General features: G+C 48.2%; 1 protein-coding gene across 2 annotated transcripts in view; it reads right to left on the reverse strand.

The window, feature by feature from the left end:
* The window catches only part of LOC134936256 (tetratricopeptide repeat protein 39A-like), a 72,411-nt gene that overhangs the window by 40,051 nt on the left and 5,051 nt on the right, over nt 1-27,309 (reverse strand). For both annotated transcript variants that reach the window (XM_063931263.1, XM_063931262.1), the window contains exons 2-7: nt 25,600-25,701; nt 24,863-24,994; nt 5,653-5,708; nt 3,741-3,808; nt 3,460-3,524; nt 2,516-2,615 (exon numbers count right to left, since the gene is read on the reverse strand). In XM_063931263.1, the coding sequence (XP_063787333.1) occupies nt 2,516-2,615; nt 3,460-3,524; nt 3,741-3,808; nt 5,653-5,708; nt 24,863-24,994; nt 25,600-25,664 (486 nt within the window). In that variant the 5' untranslated portion in view covers nt 25,665-25,701. The remainder of the gene's footprint in view (nt 1-2,515; nt 2,616-3,459; nt 3,525-3,740; nt 3,809-5,652; nt 5,709-24,862; nt 24,995-25,599; nt 25,702-27,309) is intronic.

The following is a 27,309-nucleotide window of genomic DNA, read 5'->3' on the forward strand; positions in this document are numbered from 1 at the left end:
CTCACACTGCTTTATTGTGGGTACTGGGGACCACCAGTATATTATATAGGAGGAGTACAGTGCAGAGTTTTGCTGACCAGTGACCACCAGTATTATACGTTCTCTGCCTGAAAAACGCTTCATATCTGTGCTGCATTGTAGTATATAGTAGGAGTACAGTGCATAATTTTGCTGACCACCAATATATAATATATAGGAGTATGGTACAGAAGGCCACTGCTCTACCTACCTCTGTGTCGTCAAGTATACTATCCATCCATACCTGTGGTGCATTTCAGTTTTGCACAGTTTGCTGACCACCAGTATATAATATATAGCAGTACGGTACAGTAGGCCACTGCTCTACCTACCTCTGTGTCGTCAAGTATACTATCCATCCATACCTGTGGTGCATTTCAGTTGTGCGCAGTATATATAGTAGTAGGCCATTGCTATTGATACTGGCATATAATTCCACACATTAAAAAATGGAAAACAAAAATGTGGAGGGTAAAATAAGGAAAGATCAAGATCCACTTCCACCTCGTGCTGAAGCTGCTACCACTAGTCACGGCCGAGACGATGAAATGCCATCAACGTCGTCTGCCAAGGCCGATGCCCAATGTCATAGTAGAGAGCATGTAAAATCCAAAACACAATAGTTCAGTAAAATAACCCAAAAATCAAAATTAAAAGCGTCTGAGGAGAAGCGTAAACTTGCCAATATGCCATTTACGACACAGAGTGGCAAGGAATGGCTGAGGCCCTGGCCTATGTTCATGGCTAGTGGTTCAGCTTCACATGAGGATGGAAGCACTCATCCTCTAGCTAGAAAACTGCAGTGCCACTCCTAGATGGGCCAGGTGTTTGTGTCGGCCACTTGGGTCGCTCAGCTTAGTCATCCAGCAACCTCGGTGCAAATTTTAGGACTAAAAATAATATTGTGAGGTGTGAGGTGTTCAGAATAGAATGAAAATGAGTGGAAATTATGGTTATTGAGGTTAATAATACTATGGGATCAAAATGACCCCCAAATTCTATGATTTAAGCTGTTTTTGAGGGGTTTTTGTAAAAAAAACCCACCCGAATCCAAAACACTCAATCCGACAAAAAAATTTCAGGGAGGTTTTGCCAAAACGCGTCCGAATCCAAAACATGGCCGCAGAACCGAATCCAAAACCCGAAAAATTTCCGGTGCACATCACTAGTTTTAGGCAGGTGTGGAAAAATTGCTGTTCCTCACCCAGTTTTAAGCCTCCAACACAGCTGTTTCTGTTTCAGTTAATGACCTACATATGAAAATGATGATCATTATCATTGGTTCCGTATGATAGGTTAATCATACACCTGACTGCAATCCTACAAAATCCCTTACTTTGTACAAGTGTGCCTAGAAGAATTGATGCAGTTTTGAAGGCAGAGGGTGGTCACACCAAATATTGATTTGATTTAGATTTCTCTTCTGTTCATTCATTTTGCATTTTGTTAATTAATAAAAAATAAAACTATTAACACTTCTATTTTTGAAAGCATTCTTGCTTTCCAGCATTTTTTCCACACCTGCCTAAAACTTTTGCACAGTACTATTAAACTTTTTTTTTATTTTTACATTTGTTTTGTCTTATTTTCAATTTTATTTTTGTTTTCTTTTATGTAGAGATAATCTACATAAAGGTTATAAGTGACTAAACAGTTTTCTATGCTTTTCTATGCTTAGTTTATTATATATTTTCTTTAAAATAAGTTTGTCATTCATATCTTTGTATCATATTATAATGTTTAAACTTGATTTCCGGCAGTTTGTGACAGTTTGTCTGCTGTATTCAACCCATCATGTACTGCTCTACTTTATATAAATATAATAAAAAAGCAATACTCTCTAATAACACTGAAATGTCATAAATTAGATACAAAAACCATTTACCTTGAGCAGTCACTCCATGGGCAGCTAAGAGAACTAATAACATCACAGTGTCATAACAGAGCAGGGATGTAACACAACGAGGATGCTTTAAATAATACATTGGGTAAAGACACAGAGGGCCTACTTGAGAGCCGATTCAGAGTTGTACATGTGGCCGCACTGCGCGCTCAGGAATAAAGGCGGATCCTCAGAGTTGGACGCACCTCAGCATCTGCCCTGCCCCGCCCCCACCCGTCCGCTAGTGACAGCAGTAGTCATCACTACCAGAACACAAGTCGCCAGCCCTGTAACTGGTGCAGGACATCTGTCAGAGTCAGCTGGATCTCTGCGTAGGTGCAATTCCGCCAACACGCCTGGAGAAGACATATCCTATCTTCGAGCGCACAGTATCCGCCCCGTTACACCCCCTCAGCCATACAATGGACTTGCACCCAGCTCTGAATCAGCCCCATACAAATCTCCATAATGGAGTAATTACAGTGTGACGGAAGCAGTAACCTAATAAACAGACGGGGATCTAGAAAATGAATAACCAGAAAGATGACCCCTAATGTTCAGGACAGAGCTAAGCAGTGACACCGACCTCCCCCGTATTATACAGAGGTAACTTACCAGGTTGAAAGCTCCAACACCCAACGAGATGCCCCCTTGGAGGTGGACGTGGCACTCCCCCTTCTGGAAGCCATTAGACTGCATCAAGTTACTCAGCTCTCTGGGATTAGAGCAAAAGAAGTTTTAGATTTTATTACTTTGACCGTACGGAAATACAAACAGAGACTGCGGAAGGAAAAGTCCTTTTTTTGATATGTGTTTAATCAAGGCACTTGGGTGGTCATTCCGAGTTGATCGCAGCCAGCAACTTTTTGCTGCTGGTGCGATCAACTAATCTACGCCTATGGGGGAGTGTATTTTAGCTTAGCAGGGCTGCGATAGCTTGTGCAGCCCTGCTTAGCTAAAAAAGTTTTGTGCTGTGAAGAGTAAGGCTGGGTCTACTCACCCTGTGCGACGGATCCAGCGACGTTCCTCCCAGCTTTGACGTCAGACATCCGCCCTCCGTTTGCCTGGACACGCCTGCGTTCGGACGACCACCCCTCGAAAATGACATCCAACGGTGAGTATCCGCTCCGGACCGTCTCTCCGCTGTCAATCTTCTTGCGACCAGCGCTGCGTCTTCTTTTTTCGCTGTGCGCGCCGTTGCTCGCTGAGCAACGACGCGCGTGCGAAATGCGCATGCTGCACATGCGCAGTTCCGATCCGTTTGCACCGCAGCGAAGAACCGCTGCGTGCGAACAGGTCAGAATGACCCCCCTATTGTGCTAATGCTTCACCCTCCGCATGCCCTCGTGTAACCACTTTGAAAGTAGGCCTGGACAAACTGCAGCCAATCAGAGCATTTGAATGATAATAGTGGCGCAGAGTATTTCAGGAGGTAACTTGTCTTACTGGCCAGTGTTCTAGATGGGTGAATTCCCTAGGAGAGAAGGTGGAAGTGCTGCCCTCTTACAGTTATATTGTGATTCGCTAGCTATATGGCACGGCACAGAGCCAGGCCTCACCGATAGATGAGATAGCTGCTCCGGACCTTCATTCCGCCTTTGATGAAGTTGATCATGTTCTCGTCCTGAGGATAGAAGGAAAGAGATGGATATTTTGGGTACACGGCTGATTCATCAGTCACGCAAAGTACAGAAACTGTCACACAGGTCATTCCAGCAATCATTATCAAACACAGGTTCTCCATGTAAGTATGAGATTTGTTTGCTGGCGAATATACAATAAAACTATTTTAATTCAGTTTTATAAAAAACGTTTTCCAAAAATAAATAAATGTTAATACCTGCAGGAAGATGAGAGCCGCTCTCTGTAGTAAACACTCCGCATAGCAAACCTCCGCGTGTAACTCCACTGCAACAGCAAAGATCACAGATAAGAACATTGCTACGCAGTGCATATATCAGAGGGCGGAACACGTTTCTTCCAGATATAATGGAACTACATGTTCCAGCATGCTCTGCTTCCCCTGGAACTTGTGGTTGCACAAGAGCAAGGGAACCACAAGTTACCTTCCTATAGTGGGTATGCAGTTAACATACCGCTCGTCGGGATCCCGGCTGTCACAATACCGATGCAGGAATCCCGACAGGGGCACCATACTGCCGCCGGTATACCGGCAAGGTAGGCGATTCCCCTTCTATGGGTGTCCACGACACTCATAGAGGGAGAATAGAACCTGTGGCTAGCGTATCTCGCCACCGAGCCTGCAAGGGGCTTCGTTGCGCTCACCCCCCCCTGGCGGCATTCTACCGCTCAGGAAGCTGATGTTGCACCCCGGGCGGCGGGATCTCATACCGATGCCCTACAGTGTATCCCATCACTACTCATAACATACTGTATGTACATTATATGTGGGACAATGTACCCTTTACTCGGCATTCTAAGAATATTGCAAAGTTGTTCCATTATAGAACTTCCATCACACACACATATATAATACTATTTTATAAGCGATGACACCATATCTCCCACATTATAAGTGATGACATCAGAACCCCACATTATAGGGGTCATTCAGATGAGGGTCCGGATGTAAAACCATGCATCGTAAATGACTGCCGCTTAAAAAAAATGTTAGAATTCAGCTGGGAACCCGCACCTCCGGCCAACTTGGAGTTGCCATCACTTCCTTGGAAGCAGCAGTGATAGCGCCGCATAGTAACGCAGCAGTCACAGGACAGACAGCGATGACACGAGAGCTCCCACACTATAAGCCATGACACCAGATCTCCTGCAGTATGGGCCTGAGCTGGACGCAAGTCCACAAGTGGACGTTTCTCACTATTATCAGCAGACTGCGTATGTGCCAGAAGCAGCAATTACAGGTCACGCGTGTGCTGCACCTCATACACACCTTCATGACGCAAGATATGAGATATGAGAGTGGATGGTTCACTGTGGGTGTGGCCAAATCGCTCTGCCTGTGACATGGGCATTTCTAGGCGGCTTCCATATGGACACACGTAGAAGATTCTTCTCATGGAGCGTTGTGGCATGTAGCCAGTGTGTTCTAGGGGTGAGGATGGAGATGGAACGAATGCCTCCGACAGAGGATCTGCACCCAGCATGGGATTGCTATCAGTGATGACACTAATTAGGCCAGTGGGAATACAGTGGGCGGGGCAACCAAATGCAAGACGACAGACGGATGCTCGTATAGATGGACGGATAATTGCATTAGCATACGGTACTAAATATGGCTGCCGTGGATGTCCGAACTTGCAGGCGCTTTGCGTCCGACTCACAATCACACCCTACAAGCAAAGTGATGCCATCACAAATTAGGATGATATACACATATTACTTAAGGCCCATATACATGGGAGAGATGTGTGCTGAGCGATGCGGGGGAGGACAGGGGGCCGCTCATTTCACCCAGCGGGTGAAATGAGCGACGTGCTAGATTGAGCCTGCATGCAGGCCAATCTAGCACCGGCAATAGCGACGTGCGGGGCCGCGCATCTCTATCGCTGAGGGGAGTACACACGAGTGATCGGTGCTTAAAATCTAAGCAATCCAGTCAGATTGCTTAGATTTTAAGCATGGATCTCTCCGTGAGTACCCCCCTTTACTTCCGTTTATACCCTTTTACATATTGACATCACGTGTGCATTATCAATGTATGAACAGTCATTACTGAGTATGCATGTGCTCATTACAGAGAATTAACTTAATGACTGGAGCAGGATTCTCACCTTCTGTAAAGGAATCGGCTCCAGGCCTATTTATGAGGGACGTTTTTTTCCTAAACCTGAGGGAGAATATCATTACATCAGGTTAATATTCTGCCTGGAAGTAGATCATTTATAAAACACAGTTGATAAAAACAGTGATATCTATTCTTCTGCTCAGGAACCACTGGTGGACCCTCCGATGACGCCATGCCCAGACTGAGCCTGCGTTTATTTAGGTTCCATTGTATAACACAAGTTACAGGTTTCATTTTTATCTTTGTTGACCGATGGACCGAGGAACAGGGCAAACACTAGGATCTTGCCTAGGGGGTCATTATCTGGTCCTGTGTGCCAAAACAAATCAGTTCGTATTCCTGAGGAGCTAGCAATCTAATTTCACAATCCAGAAAACACACAGTTTAGTCAGAAGCCATGTTATCACTGGTATGTATTTAGGCCAAAAGAGGTTACCTATGCAAACACTGTACAAAAGGATCCCAGTATAATACAACTAGCATTGCATTGGCAGAGTACAATACCTAAGTAATAACCCAAAGCATGTGCATATATATTTATATATATTTATTCTGTGAATCGGGATTCTCCAGGACAGATTAAAGACTGATTCCTGGCACCATCACCCGATCAGCAGTCTGTGTACACTGAGCTGCCGGAGGGAGAGGAGGAAGAGAGAAGATTAGGAAACAATAGATCATGTGATGGGGAAAAAGAGGAGCTGAGAGAAACGGGGAATAAAGTCAAATAACTGCGTGTGGGAGAGACAGCAGCAGAGTGGCAGCGCTCCATATGGACATGCGTGTGGGACACAGGGGAGCAGCAGGGCTCCATATCGACATGTGTGTGTGGGACACATGAGAGCCAGCAACAAAGTAGCAGCGCTCCATATAGACATGCGTGTTGGACATGAGAGATAGCAGCTCTCCATATGGACATGCGTGTGTGACAACAGCAGAGTAGCAGGGCTCTATATGTACATGCGTGTAGGACACAAGAGAGCAGCATAGTAGCAACACTTCATACAAACATGCGGGTGCACACACTCTGTACAGTAGGAGCAAGTAAATGAATACTCTGGGCACTGTATGTAGGGAGCAGCAAGTTATTACGCTGGCACTGCACTGTATGTGGGCATTAGGTTGTTATACTGGGAACTGCACTATAAGTGTTGGGCATTAGGTTGTTACGCTGGGCACTGCACTGTATGTGGGCATTAGGTTGTTACACTGGATACTGCACTGTATGTGGGCATTAGGTTGTTACACTGGACACTGCACTGTATGTGGGCATTAGGTTGTTACACTGGATACTGCACTGTATGTGGGCATTAGGTTGTTACACTGGACACTGCACTGTATGTGGGCATTAGGTTGTTACGCTGGGCACTGCACTGTATGTGGGCATTAGGTTGTTACGCTGGGCACTGTATGTAGGGAGCAGCAAGTTATTACGCTGGCACCGCACTGTATGTGGTGGGCATTAGGTTGTTACACTGGACACTGCACTGTATGTGGGCATTAGGTTGTTACACTGGGCACTGCACTGTATGTGGGCATTAGGTTGTTACACTGGATACTGCACCGTATGTGGGCATTAGGTTGTTACGCTGGGCACTGCACTGTATGTGGGCATTAGGTTGTTACACTGGACACTGCACTGTATGTGGGCATTAGGTTGTTACGCTGGGCACTGCACTGTATGTGGGCATTAGGTTGTTACGCTGGGCACTGCACTGTATGTGGGCATTAGGTTGTTACGCTGGGCACTGTATGTAGGGAGCAGCAAGTTATTACGCTGGCACTGCACTGTATGTGGTGGGCATTAGGTTGTTACACTGGACACTGCACTGTATGTGGGCATTAGGTTGTTACACTGGGCACTGCACTGTATATGGGCATTAGGTTGTTACACTGGATACTGCACCGTATGTGGGCATTAGGTTATTACGCTGGGCACTGCACTGTATGTGGGCATTAGGTTGTTACACTGGACACTGCACTGTATGTGGGCATTAGGTTGTTACACTGGATACTGCACTGTATGTGGTGGACATTAGGTTGTTACGCTGGGCACTGCACTGTATGTGGGCATTAATAGGATTTTAATACCTAACGGTAAATCCTTTTCTCTTAGTCCGTAGAGGATGCTGGGGTCACATTCAGAACCATGGGGTATAGACGGGATCCGCAGGAGACATGGGCACTTTAAGACTTTCAAAGGGTGTGAACTGGCTCCTCCCTCTATGCCCCTCCTCCAGACTCCAGTTATAGGAACTGTGCCCAGGGAGACGGACATGTCCAGGAAATGATTTATTGTTTAACCACGGTGAGCATGTCACCAGCTCACACCTCAAGTATGCCGCAGAACGTGGCATTCAACAGAATACAAGCCAACGGCATGAACGATTTCAGCAACAGGCTGACAAGAACCGTAACACCATATGTGTGTAACCACAAGTAATAACTGCAGATACAGTACGCACTGGGACGGGCGCCCAGCATCCTCTACGGACTAAGAGAAAAGGATTTACCGGTAGGTATTAAAATCCTATTTTCTCATACGTCCTAGAGGATGCTGGGGTCACATTCAGAACCATGGGGTTATACCAAAGCTCTAGAACGGGCGGAAGAGTGCGAATGACTCTACAGTACTGAATGACCAAACTTGAGGTAATCATCGGCCAAGGTACCAAACTTGTAAAACTTAGCAAAAGTGTTTGCCAAGTAGCTGCTCGGCAAAGTTGCAATGCCGAGACCCGTCCAGCAGCCGCCGAGGACGAGCCAACCTTTCTAGGAGAATGGGCCCTCACCAATTTCGGTAACGGCAATCCAGCCGTGGAATGAGCATGCTGAATCGTACCACAGATCCAGCGTGCAATAGTCTGCTTGGAAGCAGGGCACCCCATCTTGTTGGGAGCAAACCGGACAAACAGAGCCTCTGTTTTCCTAATCTGAGCCGGTCTGGCAACATAAGTCTTCAAAGCTCTGACCATCTCGAAACTTTGACTCAACGAAGGCGTCAGTGGCCACAGGCACCACAATAGGTTGGTTCATGTGGAAAGATGAAACCACCTTCGGCAGAAATTGTTGACGTGTCCTCAATTCTGCTCTATCTTCATGGAAGATCAAATAAGGGCTCTTGTGAGACAAGGATGCTAACTCAGACACTCGCCTTGCAGAAGCCAAGGCCAACAGGATGACCACTTTTCAAGTGGGGAACTTCAACTCCACCTTCTGTAAAGGTGCAAACCAATGTGATGGAAGGAACTGCAACACCACATTAAGATCCCACAGTGCCACAGGAGGCACAAATGGAGGTTGAATGTGCAACATGCCTTTCCCAAAAGTCTGAACTTCTGGAAGGGAGGCCAATTGTTTCTGAAAGAAACCGATAAGGCTAATATCTGTACCTTAATTGAGCCCAATTCTAGGCCCGCATCCACACCTGCTTGTAGAAAAATGCAGAAAACATCCTAGGTGAAACTCTTCCGTAGGAGCCTTCTTGGATTCACACCAAGAACATATTTTCTCCAACTACGGTGGTAATGTTTAGACGTTAACCTTTTTTCTGGCTTGAATAAGTGTGGTAATGACTTCACCAGTGGCGTAACTAGGAATTTTTCTCCCGTAAGCCAAAAAATTCTTTGGTGCCCCCCCCCCCCCCCCCCATAATTGGCACTAGTAAAGGGACAAACATGCGCGCGTTGAAGGCGCACGCCGCCAAAAAGGGGGCGTGGCTTCATTGAAATGGGCGTAGCTTCACATAAAGGGGCGTGGCATTGCAGGAAAAGACTACCTTATACCCCAGTTTTGCAACCTGCACGCCCAGACGTTAGCCACCACAGGAAAGAAAAATAATCCTGATTCATGCCCCTTACATTATTTGTCATTTTTCCTCCTTATAGTAATGCCCAGTATACATTATGCCACATACTGCAAAGGCCCTCAGACATTATGCCACACACAATAATGCACGACACAATATGCACACACTGTAATGCCCCCGATACATTATGCCACACACCGTAATGCCTGTGACACATTATGACAGGAATCGCAATGCCCGTTATACATTATGCTACACACTGCAATGCCCCTGATACATTATAGCACATACAATGTCTGTGACACAGTATGACACACACCGCAATGATCCTGAGACATTATACCACATACCACAATGCCCGTGATATAGTATACAACACACCGTAATGCCCGACACATTATGACACACACCGCAATGTCCGTGATACATTATGCCACACACCGTAATGCCCATTACACATTAAGTTCTACAGTAAGGCTTCTAATTACTTTTAAATTACCTGCTCGTTGCCAGAGGTTTCATGCTCTTGGTTCCATGCACGGTGCCAGGGATTTTCATGCTCAGGGTGTCATGCTCGTTGCCAGGGGTTTCATGCACTGGGTGTCATGCTCATTGCTAGGGGGTAGTGCTTGTTGCTAGGGCCGTGCTCCCAGTGCCACATATGCCCCCAGTGCCACATATGCCCCCAGTGCCACATATGCCCCCACAGTGCCAAGTATATGCCCCCAGTGCCAGATATTCCCCCACAGTGCCACATATGCCCCCTCAGTGCCTGCTCCCCCCAGTACCAGATATTCCCCCACAGTGCCAGGTATATGCCCCCAGTGCCAGATATTCCCCCACAGTGCTAGGTATATGCCCCCAGTGCCAGATATTCCCCCACAGTGCCACATATGCCCCCTCAGTGCCAGATATTCCCCCACAGTGCCAGATATATGCCCCCAGTGCCAGATATTCCCCCACAGTGCCACATATGCCCCCTCAGTGCCTGCTCCCCCCAGTGCCAGATATTCCCCCACAGTGCCAGATATTCCCCCACAGTGCCACATATGCCCCCTCAGTGCCTGCTCCCCCCAGTGCCAGATATTCCCCGACAGTGCCAAGTATATGCCCCCAGTGCCAGATATTCCACCACAGTGCCAGGTATATGCCCCCAGTGCCAGATATTCCCCCACAGTGCCACATATGCCCTCCTCAGTGCCTGCTCCCCCCCGCTCCTTTGCCGGTTCGTGAGCCAATCAGAGCTCACGAACGGCACTTCCTTTATTAGACTGGCCGGAGAGCCAGGAGGGACACGGTAGAGGCGCGCGCTGTGCCCTCCGTGTCCCTCCAACACAGCAGCGGAGGGAAGGAGACCGCAGATTGACATGCAGACGCTTGTCCGCATGTCAATCTGTGCTAAGTCAGTGGCGCCCCCGCAGCCCCTCGCCCCCAAGCCACCGCGAGGACTGCGGGGGCAGTAGTTACGCCACTGGACTTCACTGAGAATACCCTCACAGCTAGGATTTTGTGCTCAACAGCCAAGCCGTCAAACGTAGCCACGGTAATCCTTGATACACGCACGGCCCCTGCCGTAGTAGGTCCTCGCGCAGAGGAAGAGGGCAGGGATCTCCTATGAGTAATTCCAGAAGATCTGGATATCAAGCCCTCCTTGGCCATTCTGGGACCATGAGGATTGCTCAAATCTTTGTTCTTCTTATGATTTTTTGAACTTTTGGAATGAGAGGAAATTGAGAGAATCCATACACCGACTGAAACACCCACGGTGTCAGCAGTGCATCCACTGCTATTGTTTGAGGGTCTTTCGACCTGGAACAATATCTCTGAAGCTTCTTGTTGAGACTAGATGCCATCATGTCCACTTGAGGACACTCCCCAACGACTTGTCACCTCAGCGAAGACCTCTTGGTGGAGGCCCCATTCTCCTGGATGGAGATCGTATCTGCTGAAGAAGTCCCTGGAATGAAGATTGCTGACAGAGCGTTTGTATGTCTTTCCGCCCCGCGGAGGACCTTTGTGGCTTCTGCCATCGCCTCTCTGCTTTTTGTTCCACCTTGGCGGTTTATGTACGCTACTGCTGTTACATCGTCCGACTGGATCAATACGGGCAGATCGCGAAGAAGATGTTCTGCTTGCAGAAGGCCGTTGTAAATGGCCCTTAACTCCAGAACGTTTATGTGGAGACAAGTTTCTTGACTTGACCATCTTCCTTGGAAGATTTTCCTCTGTGTGACTGCACCCCAGCCTCGGAGGCTTGCATCCGTGGTTACCAGGATCCAGTCCTGGATCTCGAACCTGCACCCCTCTAGGAAGTGAGAGCTGTGTAGCCACCACAAGATTGAGATTCTGGTCTCAGAAGACAGGATAATCCTTCGGTGCATGTGTAGGTGGGATCCGGACCACTTGTCCAACAAATCCCCCTGGAACACTTCTGGCATGAAATCTGCCAAACTGAATGGTCTCGTAGGCCGCAACCATCTTTTCCAGCAACCGAATGCATTGATAAATTCACACTTTTGCCGGTTTCAGAACATGTCTAACCAGGCTCTGAAGTTCCAGAATCGTTTTCACTGGAAGAAAAAACTCTGTAGTTCTGTGTACAGTATGCTTCCCAAAAAAAACGACAGCCGCGTTGTTGGAAACAACTCTGCTTTTGGCAAGTTTAGGAGCTAACCATGTTGTTGAAAAACTGTCAGGGAGAGTGCAATGTTTTGCACCAACTGTCCTTGGATCTCGCCTTTATCAGGAGATCGCCCAAGTACGGGATAATCGTGACTCCATGCTTTTGAAGGGGAACCAGCATTTCCGCCATTATGTCGGTGAAAAAACCTCGGAGCCGTGGATAGACCAAACGGCAACGTCTGAAACTGGTAATGACCATCCTGGATTGCACACCGCAGTGACGCCGAAGAAAATAGAAATCTGCAAGTAGGCATTCTTTATGTCTACCGAAACCAGGAAACCGCTTTCCACCAGACTGAAAATCACTGTCCTGAGAGATTCCATCTTGAATTCAAATCTCTTATGGTAAACACTGAGGGATTTCCGTTTAGGATTGACCTCTGTCCGGTCTCGGAACCACGAAAATAAGAATTTACTTACCGATAATTCTATTTCTCGTAGTCCGTAGTGGATGCTGGGAACTCCGTAAGGACCATGGGGAATAGCGGCTCCGCAGGAGACTGGGCACAAAAGTAAAGCTTAAGGGCTACCTGGTGTGCACTGGCTCCTCCCCCTATGACCCTCCTCCAAGCCTCAGTTTGGATACTGTGCCCGGACGAGCGTACACAATAAGGAAGGATTTTGAATCCCGGGTAAGACTCATACCAGCCACACCAATCACACCGTATAACCTGTGATCTGAACCCAGTTAACAGCATGATAACAGAGGAGCCTCTGGAAAGATGGCTCACAACAATAATAACCCGATTTTTGTAACAATAACTATGTACAAGTATTGCAGACAATCCGCACTTGGGATGGGCGCCCAGCATCCACTACGGACTACGAGAAATAGAATTATCGGTAAGTAAATTCTTATTTTCTCTGACGTCCTAGTGGATGCTGGGAACTCCGTAAGGACCATGGGGATTATACCAAAGCTCCCAAACGGGCAGGAGAGTGCGGATGACTCTGCAGCACCGAATGAGAGAACTCCAGGTCCTCCTCAGCCAGGGTATCAAATTTGTAGAATTTTGCAAACGTGTTTGCCCCTGACCAAGTAGCTGCTCGGCAAAGTTGTAACGCCGAGACCCCTCGGGCAGCCGCCCAAGATGAGCCCACCTTCCTTGTGGAATGGGCTTTCACAGATTTTGGCTGTGGCAGGCCTGCCACAGAATGTGCAAGCTGAATTGTACTACAAATCCAGCGAGCAATAGTCTGCTTAGAAGCAGGAGCACCCAGCTTGTTGGGTGCATACAGGATAAACAGCGAGTCAGATTTCCTGACTCCAGCCGTCCTGGAAACATATATTTTCAGGGCCCTGACTACGTCCAGCAACTTGGAGTCCTCCAAGTCCCTAGTAGCCGCAGGTACCACAATAGGCTGGTTCAGGTGAAACGCTGAAACCACCTTAGGGAGAAATTGAGGACGAGTCCTCAATTCTGCCCTGTCCGAATGAAAAATTAGGTAAGGGCTTTTATAGGATAAAGCCGCCAATTCTGAGACACGCCTGGCTGAAGCCAGGGCCAACAGCATTACCACTTTCCATGTGAGATATTTTAAGTCCACAGTGGTGAGTGGTTCAAACCAATGTGATTTTAGGAACCCCAAAACTACATTGAGATCCCAAGGTGCCACTGGAGGTACAAAAGGAGGTTGTATATGCAGTACCCCCTTGACAAACGTCTGAACTTCAGGAACTGAAGCCAGTTCTTTCTGGAAGAAAATCGACAGGGCCGAAATTTGAACCTTAATGGACCCTAATTTTAGGCCCATAGACAGTCCTGTTTGCAGGAAATGCAGGAAACGACCCAGTTGAAATTCCTCTGTAGGGGCCTTCCTGGCCTCGCACCACGCAACATATTTACGCCAAATACGGTGATAATGTTGTGCGGTTACATCCTTCCTGGCTTTGATCAGGGTAGGGATGACTTCATCCGGAATGCCTTTTTCCTTCAGGATCCGGCGTTCAACCGCCATGCCGTCAAACGCAGCCGCGGTAAGTCTTGGAACAGACAGGGTCCCTGCTGGAGCAGATCCCTTCTTAGAGGTAGAGGCCACGGTTCCTCTGTGAGCATCTCTTGAAGTTCCGGGTACCAAGTCCTTCTTGGCCAATCCGGAGCCACTAGTATAGTCCTTACTCCTCTCCTTCTTATGATTCTCAGTACCTTGGGTATGAGAGGCAGAGGAGGGAACACATACACTGACTGGTACACCCACGGTGTTACCAGAGCGTCCACAGCTATTGCCTGAGGGTCCCTTGACCTGGCGCAATACCTGTCTAGTTTTTTGTTGAGGCGGGACGCCATCATGTCCACCTTTGGTTTTTCCCAACGGTTTACAATCATGTGGAAGACTTCTGGATGAAGTCCCCACTCTCCCGGGTGGAGGTCGTGTCTGCTGAGGAAGTCTGCTTCCCAGTTGTCCACTCCCGGAATGAACACTGCTGACAGTGCTATCACATGATTTTCCGCCCAGCGAAGAATCCTTGCAGCTTCTGCCATTGCCCTCCTGCTTCTCGTGCCGCCCTGTCTGTTTACGTGGGCGACTGCCGTGATGTTGTCCGACTAGATCAACACAGGCTGACCCTGAAGCAGAGGTCTTGCTTGGCTTAGAGCATTGTAAATGGCCCTTAGTTCCAGGATATTTATGTGAAGTGACGTTTCCAGGCTTGACCACAAGCCCTGGAAATTTCTTCCCTGTGTGACTGCTCCCCAGCCTCTCAGGCTGGCATCCGTGGTCACCAGGATCCAGTCCTGAATGCCGAATCTGCGGCCCTCTAGAAGATGAGCACTCTGCAACCACCACAGGAGAGACACTCTTGTCCTTGGGGACAGGGTTATCCGCTGATGCATGTGAAGATGCGATCCGGACCATTTGTCCAGCAGATCCCACTGAAATGTTCTTGCGTGGAATCTGCCGAATGGAATCGCTTCGTAGGAAGCCACCATTTTTCCCAGGACCCTTGTGCATTGATGCACTGAGACCCGGTCTGGTTTCAGGAGGTTTCTGACTAACTCGCATAACTCCCTGGCTTTTTCTTCCGGAAGAAATACCTTTTTCTGGACTGTGTCCAGAATCATCCCTAGGAACAGCAGACGTGTCGTCGGAATCAGCTGTGATTTTGGGATATTTAGAATCCACCCGTGCTGTCGTAACACTACTTGAGGATAGTGCTACTCCGACTACTAACCGTTCCTTGGATCTTGCCCTTATCAGGAGATCGTCCAAGTAAGGGATAATTAAGACGCCTTCTCTTCGAAGAAGTATCATCATTTCGGCCATTACCTTGGTAAAGACCCGGGGTGCCGTGGACAATCCAAACGGCAGCATCTGAAACTGATAGTAACAGTTCTGTACCACAAACCTGAGGTACCCTTGGTGAGAAGGGTAAATTGGGACATGGAGGTAAGCATCCTTGATGTCCAGAGACACCATATAGTCCCCTTCTTCCAGGTTCGCGATCACTGCTCTGAGTGACTCCATCTTGAACTTGAACCTTTGTATGTAAGTGTTCAAAGATTTCAGATTTAAAATAGGTCTCACGAGCCGTCCGGCTTCGGTACCACAAACAGCGTTGAATAATACCCCTTGCCCTGTTGCAGGAGGGGTACCTTGATTATCACCTGCTGAGAATACAGCTTGTGAATGGCCTCCAATACCGCATCCCTGTCGGAGGGAGACGTCGGTAAAGCAGACTTTAGGAACCGGCGAGGGGGAGGTGTCTCGAATTCCAATTTGTACCCCTGAGATACCACCCTAAGGACCCAGGGGTCTACCTGTGAGTGAGCCCACTGCGCGCTGAAATTCTTGAGACGTGCCCCCACCGTGCCTAAGTCCGCTTGTAAAGCCCCAGCGTCATGCTGAGGACTTGGCAGAAGCGGGAGAGGGCTTCTGTTCTTGGGGATTTGCTGTCTGTTGCAGCCTTTTTCCCCTTCCTCTGCCCCGGGGCAGAAATGAGGAGCCTTTCGCTTGCTTGCCCTTATGGGGACGAAAGGACTGCGCCTGATAATACGGCGTCTTCTTATGTTGAGAGGCGACCTGGGGTAAAAATGTGGATTTCCCAGCTGTTGCCGTGGCCACCAGATCTGACAGACCTACCCCAAATAACTCCTCCCCTTTATAAGGCAATACTTCCATATGCCGTTTGGAATCCGCATCACCTGACCACTGTCGCGTCCATAACCCTCTTCTGGCAGAAATGGACAGCGCACTTACTCTTGATGCCAGTCGGCAAATATCCCGCTGTGCATCACGCATATATAGAAATGCATCTTTTAAATGCTCTATAGTCAGTAATATACTGTCCCTGTCTGGGTATCAATATTTTCAGTCAGGGAATCCGACCAAGCCAAACCAGCACTGCACATCCAGGCTGAGGCGATTGCCGGTCGCAGTATAACACCAGTATGTGTGTAAATACATTTTAGGATACCCTCCTGCTTTCTATCAGCAGGATCCTTAAGGGCGGCCATCTCAGGAGAGGGTAGAGCCACCTGTTTTGATAAGCGTGTGAGTGCTTTATCCACCCTAGGGGGTGTTTCCCAACGCGCCCTAATCTCTGGCGGGAAAGGATATAATGCCAATCATTTTTTAGGAATTATCAGTTTTTTATCGGGGGAAACCCACGCTTCATCACACACCTCATTTAATTCCTCAGATTCAGGAAAAACTACAGGTAGTTTTTTCTCACCGAACATAATACCCTTTTTAGTGGTATTAGTATTATCAGAAATATGTAAAACATTTTTCATTGCCTCAATCATGTAACGTGTGGCCCTACTGGAAGTCACGTTTGTCTCTTCCCCGTCGACACTGGAGTCAGTATCCGTGTCGACGTCTGTATCTACCATCTGAGGTAACGGGCGTTTTAGAGCCCCTGATGGCTTTTGAGACGCCTGGACAGGCACAAGCTGAGTAGCCGGCTGTCTTATGTCGTCAACTGTTTTTTGCAAAGAGCTGACACTGTCACGTAATTCCTTCCATAAGATCATCCACTCGGGTGTCGACTCCCTAGGGGGTGACATCTCTATTATAGGCAATTGCCCCGCCTCCACATCATTTTCCTCCTCATACATGTCGACACAACGTACCGACACACAGCACACACACAGGGAATGCTCTGACAGAGGACAGGACCCCACTAGCCCTTTGGGGAGACAGAGGGAGAGTATGCCAGCACACACCAGAGCGCTATATATATACAGGGATAACCTTAAATACGTGTTTTTCCCCCTTATAGCTGCTATTTGTAATTATTACGCCAATTAGTGCCCCCCTCTCTTTTTTACCCTGTTTCTGTAGTGCAGGACTGCAGGGGAAAGTCAGGGAGACGTCCTTTCAGCGGAGCGGTGAAGGAAAATGGCGCCTGTGTGCTGAGGAGATAGGCTCCGCCCCCTTCTCGGCGGCCTTTTCTCCCGCTTTTATGTGGAATCTGGCAGGGGTTAAAATTCATCCATATAGCCCTGGGGGCTATATGTGATGTATTTTCGCCAGCCAAGGTGTTTCTATTGCTGCTCAGGGCGCCCCCCCCTAGCGCCCTGCACCCTCAGTGACCGGAGTGTGAAGTGTGCTGAGGAGCAATGGCGCACAGCTGCAGTGCTGTGCGCTACCTTGGTGAAGACAGGATGTCTTCTGCCGCCGATTTTCCGGACTCTTCTTGCTTCTGGCTCTGTAAGGGGGCCGGCGGCGCGGCTCTGGGACCGGACTCCGAGGCTGGGCCTGTGTTCGGTCCCTCTGGAGCTAATGGTGTCCAGTAGCCTAAGAAGCCCAATCCACTCTGCACGCAGGTGAGTTCGCTTCTTCTCCCCTTAGTCCCTCGATGCAGTGAGCCTGTTGCCAGCAGGTCTCACTGAAAATAAAAAACCTAAAACTAAACTTTCACTAAGAGCTCAGGAGAGCCCCTAGTGTGCACCCTTCTCGGTCGGGCACAAAAATCTAACTGAGGCTTGGAGGAGGGTCATAGGGGGAGGAGCCAGTGCACACCAGGTAGTCCTAAAGCTTTACTTTTGTGCCCAGTCTCCTGCGGAGCCGCTATTCCCCATGGTCCTTACGGAGTTCCCAGCATCCACTAGGACGTCAGAGAAAAAGGCTTAACGGCTTCACCCTGGTGTGACGGAGGGAACCCGGACAATGACATGATTCAGACACAATTTTTGTATTGCGTAGCATACTACCTCCCTGTTCGTCGGAGAACTGGTAAGGCCGATTTGAAAAATCGTTGAGGGGAAAACGTCTCGAAAACTGCCAGTTTTCCGAATGAATCCAGAACTGACTGAAGATTTTTTTTTTTAGACGTGCCCCCACCGGTGCGGCCTCCCGCAAGAGAGCCCCAGCGGCATGCGGTGGATTCGGCGGACGCAGAGGCTGATTTCTGTACCTGTGATCTGGAAGAGGCTGCGGACCTCTTCCATCTCCTAAACCTGCAAAGAAAAGGGAATCTAACTTCTTGTGCATCTACTGGGTCGAAATGACGGCATCCGATAATGATGCGTCTTCATTCGTTGTGATTGACCATAGGGCCAGAAGGTTGACTTACCTGCGGCCGTTGCGGAGATCAAATCAACTAGGCCATCACCAAACAAGGCTTCCCCTTCATAGGGAAGAGGCTCCATTTCTTCTTGGAGTCAACATCAGCATTCCACTGGTGAATGCACAACGACTGCTATAGAGATGGCCTGTGAATCCAAGAGTCCAATTTCCCCTGCAGTCTCACTTAAGCATGGTGCAGCGTCCTTGATATGACCCAACGCAAGGAGTATCTCATCTCCCTCCAGGGTATCTATATCGGACAACAAGGTATCCTATCATTTTTTAATACTACTACTCACCCATGCGCCTGCCATGGCAGGTCTAAGTAAGGTACCCGTGGTTACATAGCTAGGATATAACGTAGCTTCCTGTATACGATCCACTGGATTTGTGACATGGTCCCATGCAGAGCAGAGAGTGACTCACACTTTATTCTGTCCGCGGCGGGAACGAATAACCATCGGAAGCCACCAGGATTCTATCTCAAACAGAGCACTCAGTACATGAGATTAGCTATCCGTATATATATATATATATATACACATACATACTATATACATATAAACATATATTAATCCACATACATATATAGACCCTCCGTCAGGAACAGCAGGGTTCTCCGTGACGTTAATACGTCCTTAATTGTACTGCACAATATTGGATCTAATCAGGAAACAATCTGGTCGACACAGGACTCAGTATCTGTGTCGGTATCAGGGAGTAGCAACTGGGCAAAATAAAATTTTATGTTATTCATGTACTGAATATGTTAATCATGTACTGAATGCTCTTTTCCAATTTTGGATCTAAACTGGAATCACTATAGGTCGACACTGGAATACGTGTCCGTGTCGGAATCAGTATGCAACATTTCTAATCTCTTACTGATAAGCTCCATATTTGCATTCAAGACATTCACCCAGTCAGGAGTCGGCGGTGCCGACACGGTCACCCCCTCATACGTCTGTGTCCCTAACATAGCATCCTCCTGGGAAGAGCACTCAGCCTCAGACATGTCGACACATGTGTATCAAACACCAACAGACACACCGGCTTATATGAGACAGACCCACAGTAAGAGTGTCAGATGGACACAGAGGATTTTTGGCAGCTCACAACCCAGCGCAATCATACAAAGCCTGTGAATATATGATAACAGACTTGCAGCGCTTTTATCTGACATACACTGCCCAAATTACACTGTGCCCCCCCCTTTTAGCACCCTGAGACTTGTGTCAGCAGTGAGGGAGGACCAGCGTCTCCGCAGCATTTAGGAGAAAATGGCGCTGAGTGTGCTGGCCGATTGAGGAAGAAGTCTCGCCCCCATAATGGCGTGCTTCTTCCCGCTCTTAAATAAATAATTAATGTCTCTGGCGGGGGTAGGACAGTGCCTAATGTCCCCTTCTGCCAGCCAAAAAAGAGGAATTATACATGCTGCCCAGGGCGCATCCCCCCCCCCCCTGCACCGTGCAGTGCCTGTGAAACTGTAGCATGGCGCGCAGCGTTCTCGCTCGCTGCGTGATACCTCATAATGCCGTCATTGAAGTCTTCTTTTCTTCTGCTACTCACCTGTCTTCCGACTTCTGGCTCTGTAAGGGGGGTGACGGCCGGCTGCGGGAGTGAGCATCTGAGCGTACCCAGCGATCAAACCCTCAGGAGCTAATGGTGTCCTGTAGCCAGAAGCAGAGCCCTGGAACTCACCAGAAGTGGGTCATAACTTCTCTCCCCTAAGTCCCACGAAGCAGGGAGACTGTTGCCAGCAGCCTCCCTGAAAATAAAAAACCTAACATAAGTCTTTTTCAGAGAAACTCAGTAGAGCTCCCTGTAATGCGTCCAGTCTCACTGGGCACAATTCTAAAACTGGAGTCTGGAGGAGGGGCATAGAGGGAGGAGCCAGTTCACACCCTTTGAAAGTCTTAAAGTGCCCATGTCTCCTGCGGATCCCGTCTATACCCCATGGTTCTGAATGTGACCACAGCATCCTCTAGGACGTATGAGAAAGGTTGTTACTCTAGGCACTGCACTGTATGTGGGCATTAGGTTGTTACTCTGGCCACACTATATACAGTAGGAGCAAGTAAATGAATACTCTAGGCACTGTTTGTAGGGAGCAGCAAGTTATTACGCTGGCACTGCACTGTATGTGGTGGATATTAGGTTGTTATATTGGGCACTGTACTATAAGTGTTGGGCATTAGGTTTTTATGCTGGGCACTGCATGTGGAAATTAAGTTGTTACACTGGGCACTGCACTGCATATGGTGGGCATTAGGTTGTTACACTGGGCACTGCACTGCATGTGGTGGGCATTAGGTTGGTACACTGGGAACTGCACTGTATGTGGGCATTAGGTTGTTACGCTGGGCACTGCACTGTATGTGGTGTGCATTAGGTTGTTACGCTGGCTACTGCACTGTATGTTGTGGGCATTAGGTTGTTACGCTGGGTACTGCACTGTATGTGGTGTGCATTAGGTTGTTACGCTGGCTACTGTAGTGTATGTGGTGGGCATTAGGTTGTTACACTGGGCACTGCACTGTATGTGGTGGGCATTAGGGTGTTATGCTGGGCACTGCACTGTATGTGGTGTGCATTAGGTTGTTACGCTGGGTACTACACTGTATGTGGTGTGCATTAGGTTGTTACGCTGGGCACTGCACTGTAATTGGTGGGCATTAGGTTGTTACGCTGGGTACTGCACTGTATGTGGTGTGCATTAGGTTGTTACGCTGGCTACTGTAGTGTATGTGGTGGGCATTAGGTTGTTACACTGGGCACTGCACTGTATGTGGTGGGCATTAGGTTGTTACACTGGGCACTGCACTGTATGTGGTGGGCATTAGGTTGTTACGCTGGGTACTGCACTGTATGTGGTGGGCATTAGGTTGTTACGCTGGGCACTGCACTGTAATTGGTGGGCATTAGGTTGTTACACTGGGCACTGCGCTGTAATTGGTGGGCATTAGGTTGTTACGCTGGGTACTACACTGTATGTGGTGTGCATTAGGTTGTTACGCTGGGCACTGCACTGTATGTGGTGTGCATTAGGTTGTTACGCTGGGCACTGCACTGTATGTGGTGGGCATTAGGTTGTTACACTGGGCACTGCACTGTAATTGGTGGGCATTAGGTTGTTACGCTGGCTACTGCACTGTATGTGGTGGGCATTAGGTTGTTACACTGGGCACTGCACTGTATGTGGTGGGCATTAGGTTGTTACGCTGGCTACTGCACTGTATGTGGTGGGCATTAGGTTGTTACGCTGGGCAGTGCACTGTAATTGGTGGGCATTAGGTTGTTACACTGGGCACTGCACTGTAATTGGTGGGCATTAGGTTGTTACGCTGGGCACTGCACTGTATGTGGTGTGCATTAGGTTGTTACGCTGGGCACTGCACTGTATGTGGTGGGCATTAGGTTGTTACGCTGGGCACTGCACTGTAATTGGTGGGCATTAGGTTGTTACGCTGGGCACTGCACTGTATGTGGTGTGCATTAGGTTGTTACGCTGGGCACTGCACTGTAATTGGTGGGCATTAGGTTGTTACGCTGGGCACTGCACTGTGATTGGTGGGCATTAGGTTGTTACGCTGGGCACTGCACTGTGATTGGTGGGCATTAGGTTGTTACGCTGGGCACTGCACTGTGATTGGTGGGCATTAGGTTGTTACGCTGGGCACTGCACTGTAATTGGTGGGCATTAGGTTGTTACGCTGGCTACTGCATTGTATGTGGTGGGCATTAGGTTGTTACACTGGGCACTGCACTGCATGTGGTGGGCATTAGGTTGTTACACTGGGCACTGCACTGTATGTGGTGTGCATTAGGTTGTTACGCTGGGCACAGCACTGTATGTGGTGTGCATTAGGTTGTTACGCTGGGCACTGCACTGTAATTGGTGGGCATTAGGTTGTTACGCTGGCTACTGCACTGTGATTGGTGGGCATTAGGTTGTTACGCTGGCTACTGCATTGTATGTGGTGTGTATTAGGTTGTTACGCTGGCTACTGTAGTGTATGTGGTGGGCATTAGGTTGTTACACTGGGCACTGCACTGTATGTGGTGGGCATTAGGTTGTTACACTGGGCACTGCACTGTATGTGGTGGGCATTAGGTTGTTACACTGGGCACTGCACTGTAATTGGTGGGCATTAGGTTGTTACGCTGGCTACTGCACTGTATGTGGTGGGCATTAGGTTGTTACACTGGGCACTGCACTGTATGTGGTGGGCATTAGGTTGTTACGCTGGGTACTGCACTGTAATTGGTGGGCATTAGGTTGTTACACTGGGCACTGCGCTGTAATTGGTGGGCATTAGGTTGTTACGCTGGGTACTACACTGTATGTGGTGTGCATTAGGTTGTTACGCTGGGCACTGCACTGTATGTGGTGGGCATTAGGTTGTTACGCTGGGCACTGCACTGTATGTGGTGGGCATTAGGTTGTTACGCTGGGCACTGCACTGTAATTGGTGGGCAATAGGTTGTTACGCTGGGTACTACACTGTATGTGGTGTGTATTAGGTTGTTACGCTGGCTACTGTAGTGTATGTGGTGGGCATTAGGTTTTTACACTGGGCACTGCACTGTATGTGGTGGGCATTAGGTTGTTACGCTGGGCACTGCACTGTATGTGGTGGGCATTAGGTTGTTACGCTGGGCACTGCACTGTATGTGGTGGGCATTAGGTTGTTACGCTGGGCACTGCACTGTAATTGGTGGGCAATAGGTTGTTACGCTGGGTACTACACTGTATGTGGTGTGTATTAGGTTGTTACGCTGGCTACTGTAGTGTATGTGGTGGGCATTAGGTTTTTACACTGGGCACTGCACTGTATGTGGTGGGCATTAGGTTGTTACACTGGGCACTGCACTGTAATTGGTGGGCATTAGGTTGTTACCCTGGGCACTGCACTGTAATTGGTGGGCATTAGGTTGTTACCCTGGGCACTGCACTGTATGTGTTGGGCATTAGGTTGTTACACTGGGCACTGCACTGTATGTGGTGGGCATTAGGTTGTTACGCTGGGTACTGCGCTGTAATCGGTGCGCATTCGGGTGTTACGCTGGGCACTGCACTGTAATTGGTGGTCATTAGGGTGTTACGCTAGGCACTGCACTGTAATTGGTGGGCATTAGGGTGTTACGCTGAGCACTGCACTGTAATTGGTGGGCATTAGGGTGTTACGCTGGGCACTGCACTGTATGTGGTGTGCATTAGGTTGTTACGCTGGGCACTGCACTGTATGTGGTGTGCATTAGGTTGTTACGCTGGGCACTGCACTGTATGTGGTGTGCATTAGGGTGTTACGCTGGGCACTGTACTGTATGTGGTGTGCATTAGGTTGTTACGCTGGGCACTGCACTGTAATTGGTGGGCATTAGGTTGTTACGCTGAGCACTGCACTGTAAGTGGTGGTCATTAGGGTGTTACGCTAGGCACTGCACTGTAATTGGTGGGCATTAGGGTGTTACGCTGAGCACTGCACTGTAATTGGTGGGCATTAGGGTGTTACGCTGAGCACTGCACTGTAATTGGTGGGCATTAGGGTGTTACGCTGGGCACTGCACTGTAATTGGTGGGCATTAGGGTGTTACGCTAGGCACTGCACTGTAATTGGTGGGCATTAGGTTGTTACGCTGGGCACTGCACTGTAATTGGTGGGCATTAGGGTGTTACGCTGGGCACTACACTGTATGTGGTGTGCATTAGGTTGTTACGCTGGGCACTGCACTGTAATTGGTGGGCATTAGGGTGTTACGCTAAGCACTGCACTGTAATTGGTGGGCATTAGGTTGTTACGCTGGGCACTGCACTGTAATTGGTGGGCATTAGGGTGTTACGCTGGGCACTACACTGTATGTGGTGTGCATTAGGGTGTTACGCTGGGCACTGCACTGTATGTGGTGTGGATTAGGTTGTTACGTTGGGCACTGCACTGTAATTGGTGGGCATTAGGTTGTTACGCTGGGCACTGCACTGTATGTGGTGTGGATTAGGTTATTACGCTGGGCACTGCACTGTATGTGGGCGTTAGGTTTTAGTAGAAATTCCCCAGGCTGTGCTGCTTTGAGAATACAGTGAACCGTGCAGTCTTGGGAATGGCCCAGCATACCCCCTACACAGACCAGAGAGCCTGTGTATAAGTGTGATAACGTCTCTAAACCCCATACTCGCTGGACTCTGGCTACTTACCTCTGACATGTTTCTTGTGCTTGCCTCATCATCTGTCCGGCATTGATGATGTCATCATGCTCAAACGTCATCATGGCCTGCATTTCCAGGATAGTGCCATATACAAGCCCATGGTACATACTGTCTTTAGCCCTGTAGGTAAGGAAAGACGTAATCTTACATGACATACATATAAGAATATTGGCCCCATAAAGGCTTTTTACAGACCTTACAGAACTTGTGTTTTTCCCCTATTTCTGAATAATGCATTCTAATAATTCCATCCAGATTTCCAGGATCGTCACTACTCCGCTATCTGTACTGGATGAATAGGGGGCGGGATGGACCAAACTACTGCTATCTCCTGCTCTGAACATCAGACATCTGAACACGGCCTAATTAAAGGAGAAGCTAGACACAAAATGGCCACCAAGTGCAATATTTGCGCCAGATTGTGACTCCGTTATAAAGAGTATACAGTGCAACTTCACTTTTCTGGCTCTGTTCTGTGCTCTTCATTCCTGCATGTATAGCAACAGGCAGAAATGCTTGTGTGCATTTCCCAAAGCAACAAGAGATTTGTGTCGCATCCCAAAGCAACAAAATAAATAGTTTTTTTTTGTATAATACAAAATACATGGCTGGATAACTTAAAGGAAGCCAGCAAGTAAAAGCATTGGTCTCATTTAATAGTAGCAGGAGGGTGACACACAAGCTGGAGGTGAGATCGCACTTTAAGCTCCTGGGTTGTCTCTTACCTCGGCTGCAAGAGACCCAGGCTTTCATTAAACCGGTTGTCCAAAAACAGATTAATTGCATCCATGCAGTCACTGAGATCCCGGGACAGGTCCGCATCAGACCTATAAAACAAACCACATTCCCACATCAATTGTCAGTCGTGTGATTAATCATGTGGGGATCCCCTACATATCAACAAGGCCAAAATCTCCTCCTACCAAACTCTTTTTACCCCATTCTTCTGGCACATCCATTCCTACAAATGAGCGCATTATTATCATTTTACCTTATTGCTTATTGTTGCACACTGATAGATTTTATTGTATCTTAGTGGTTACAGTTTTTAACTGCATAAGAATACCAGATTTAAACCATGAGGGCACAATTTCCACCCCTCTGTATCCCTGTGATTCACTAAAAACACTTAGGTGGGTGTCACTCTGTACTTTGGAGCAGCAATATTTGCTATTGGTGGAGTACGCTACTATAAATGTTTGCTAGAGAAACAGAAATTATTAATGAAGGTCACCATTAAACTTCTGCTCCGAGATACTCAAGACCTGAGTAACCACAAACAGCATATTGCAATACAACAGCAATAATATATAGTCAGGAGCTGGGATTCTGTATAAATGTTACTGTGGTAAGAATACACGTAGATGTTCGGTTACTGTAATATGTTGTTACAGTGGTAATAAGACCCTCAGGCATGCTTGCGCACTCTCCCCAAAAGTCCAGAGTGAAGTGAGCGGTACAAGCAACGCCCACATTACAGTGCCGGTAATCGCAGAACTGTATAGCGGAGGGTGGGGCCATGCAGTGGAGGGTCAGTGTCACTCAGCCCGACTAACAGGCCTGAAAAGGATGGGGGGGGGGGGGACCTCAAGGGGAAGGGGGATTGAACTCGTGGCATGCCCACGGTTTCAGCACTCAATGGGCGTGACCAGCAGTCCTAAGGATGCGGGGCTTACCCAGAGACTATCCCCGCACTGCTAACTCCTCCCCAGTGACTGGGATAACGCTGTCATTGCTGAGGACCAGACAGAATTCTGTGACACCCCCTAGAATGGTCCACAAAACTCGTGTGACGCCACTGAGGCCATGAATGCTCAATCGCACCATCACGCATCCCGTACCATCTATTTCTGCTGCTTCATACCTTCAGGGTTTAAATTACTGTAAGATGTTACATGAGTAATAAGACACTCAGGAGCTGGGTTACTGTAATAAGATGTTACATGAGTAATAAGACACTCAGGAGCTGGGTTACTGTAATAAGATGTTACTAGGGTAATAAGGCACTCAGGAGCTGGGGTACTGTAATAAGATGTTACAGGTGTAATAAGACGCTCAGGAGCTGGGTTACTGTAATAAGATGTTACAGGGGTAATAAGACATTCAGAAGCTGGGTTACTGTAATAAGGTGTTACAAGGGTAATAAGACACTCAGGAGCTGGGTTACTGTAATATGATGTTACAGGGGGAATAAGACACTCAGGAGCTGGGTTACTGTAATAATGTGTTACAGGGGTAATAAGACACTCAGGAGCTGGGTTACTGTAATAAGATGTTACAGGGGTAATAAGACACTCAGGAGCTGGGATACTGTAATAAGATGTTACAGGTGTAATAAGACACTCAGGAGCTGGGTTACTGTAATAAGATGTTACAGGGGTAATGAGACACTCAGGAGCTGGGTTACTGTAATAAGATGTTATAGTGGTAATAAG

The sequence above is a fragment of the Pseudophryne corroboree genome, chromosome 6 (assembly GCF_028390025.1).
Source record: "Pseudophryne corroboree isolate aPseCor3 chromosome 6, aPseCor3.hap2, whole genome shotgun sequence".
In the NCBI taxonomy this organism is placed as follows: domain Eukaryota; kingdom Metazoa; phylum Chordata; class Amphibia; order Anura; family Myobatrachidae; genus Pseudophryne; species Pseudophryne corroboree.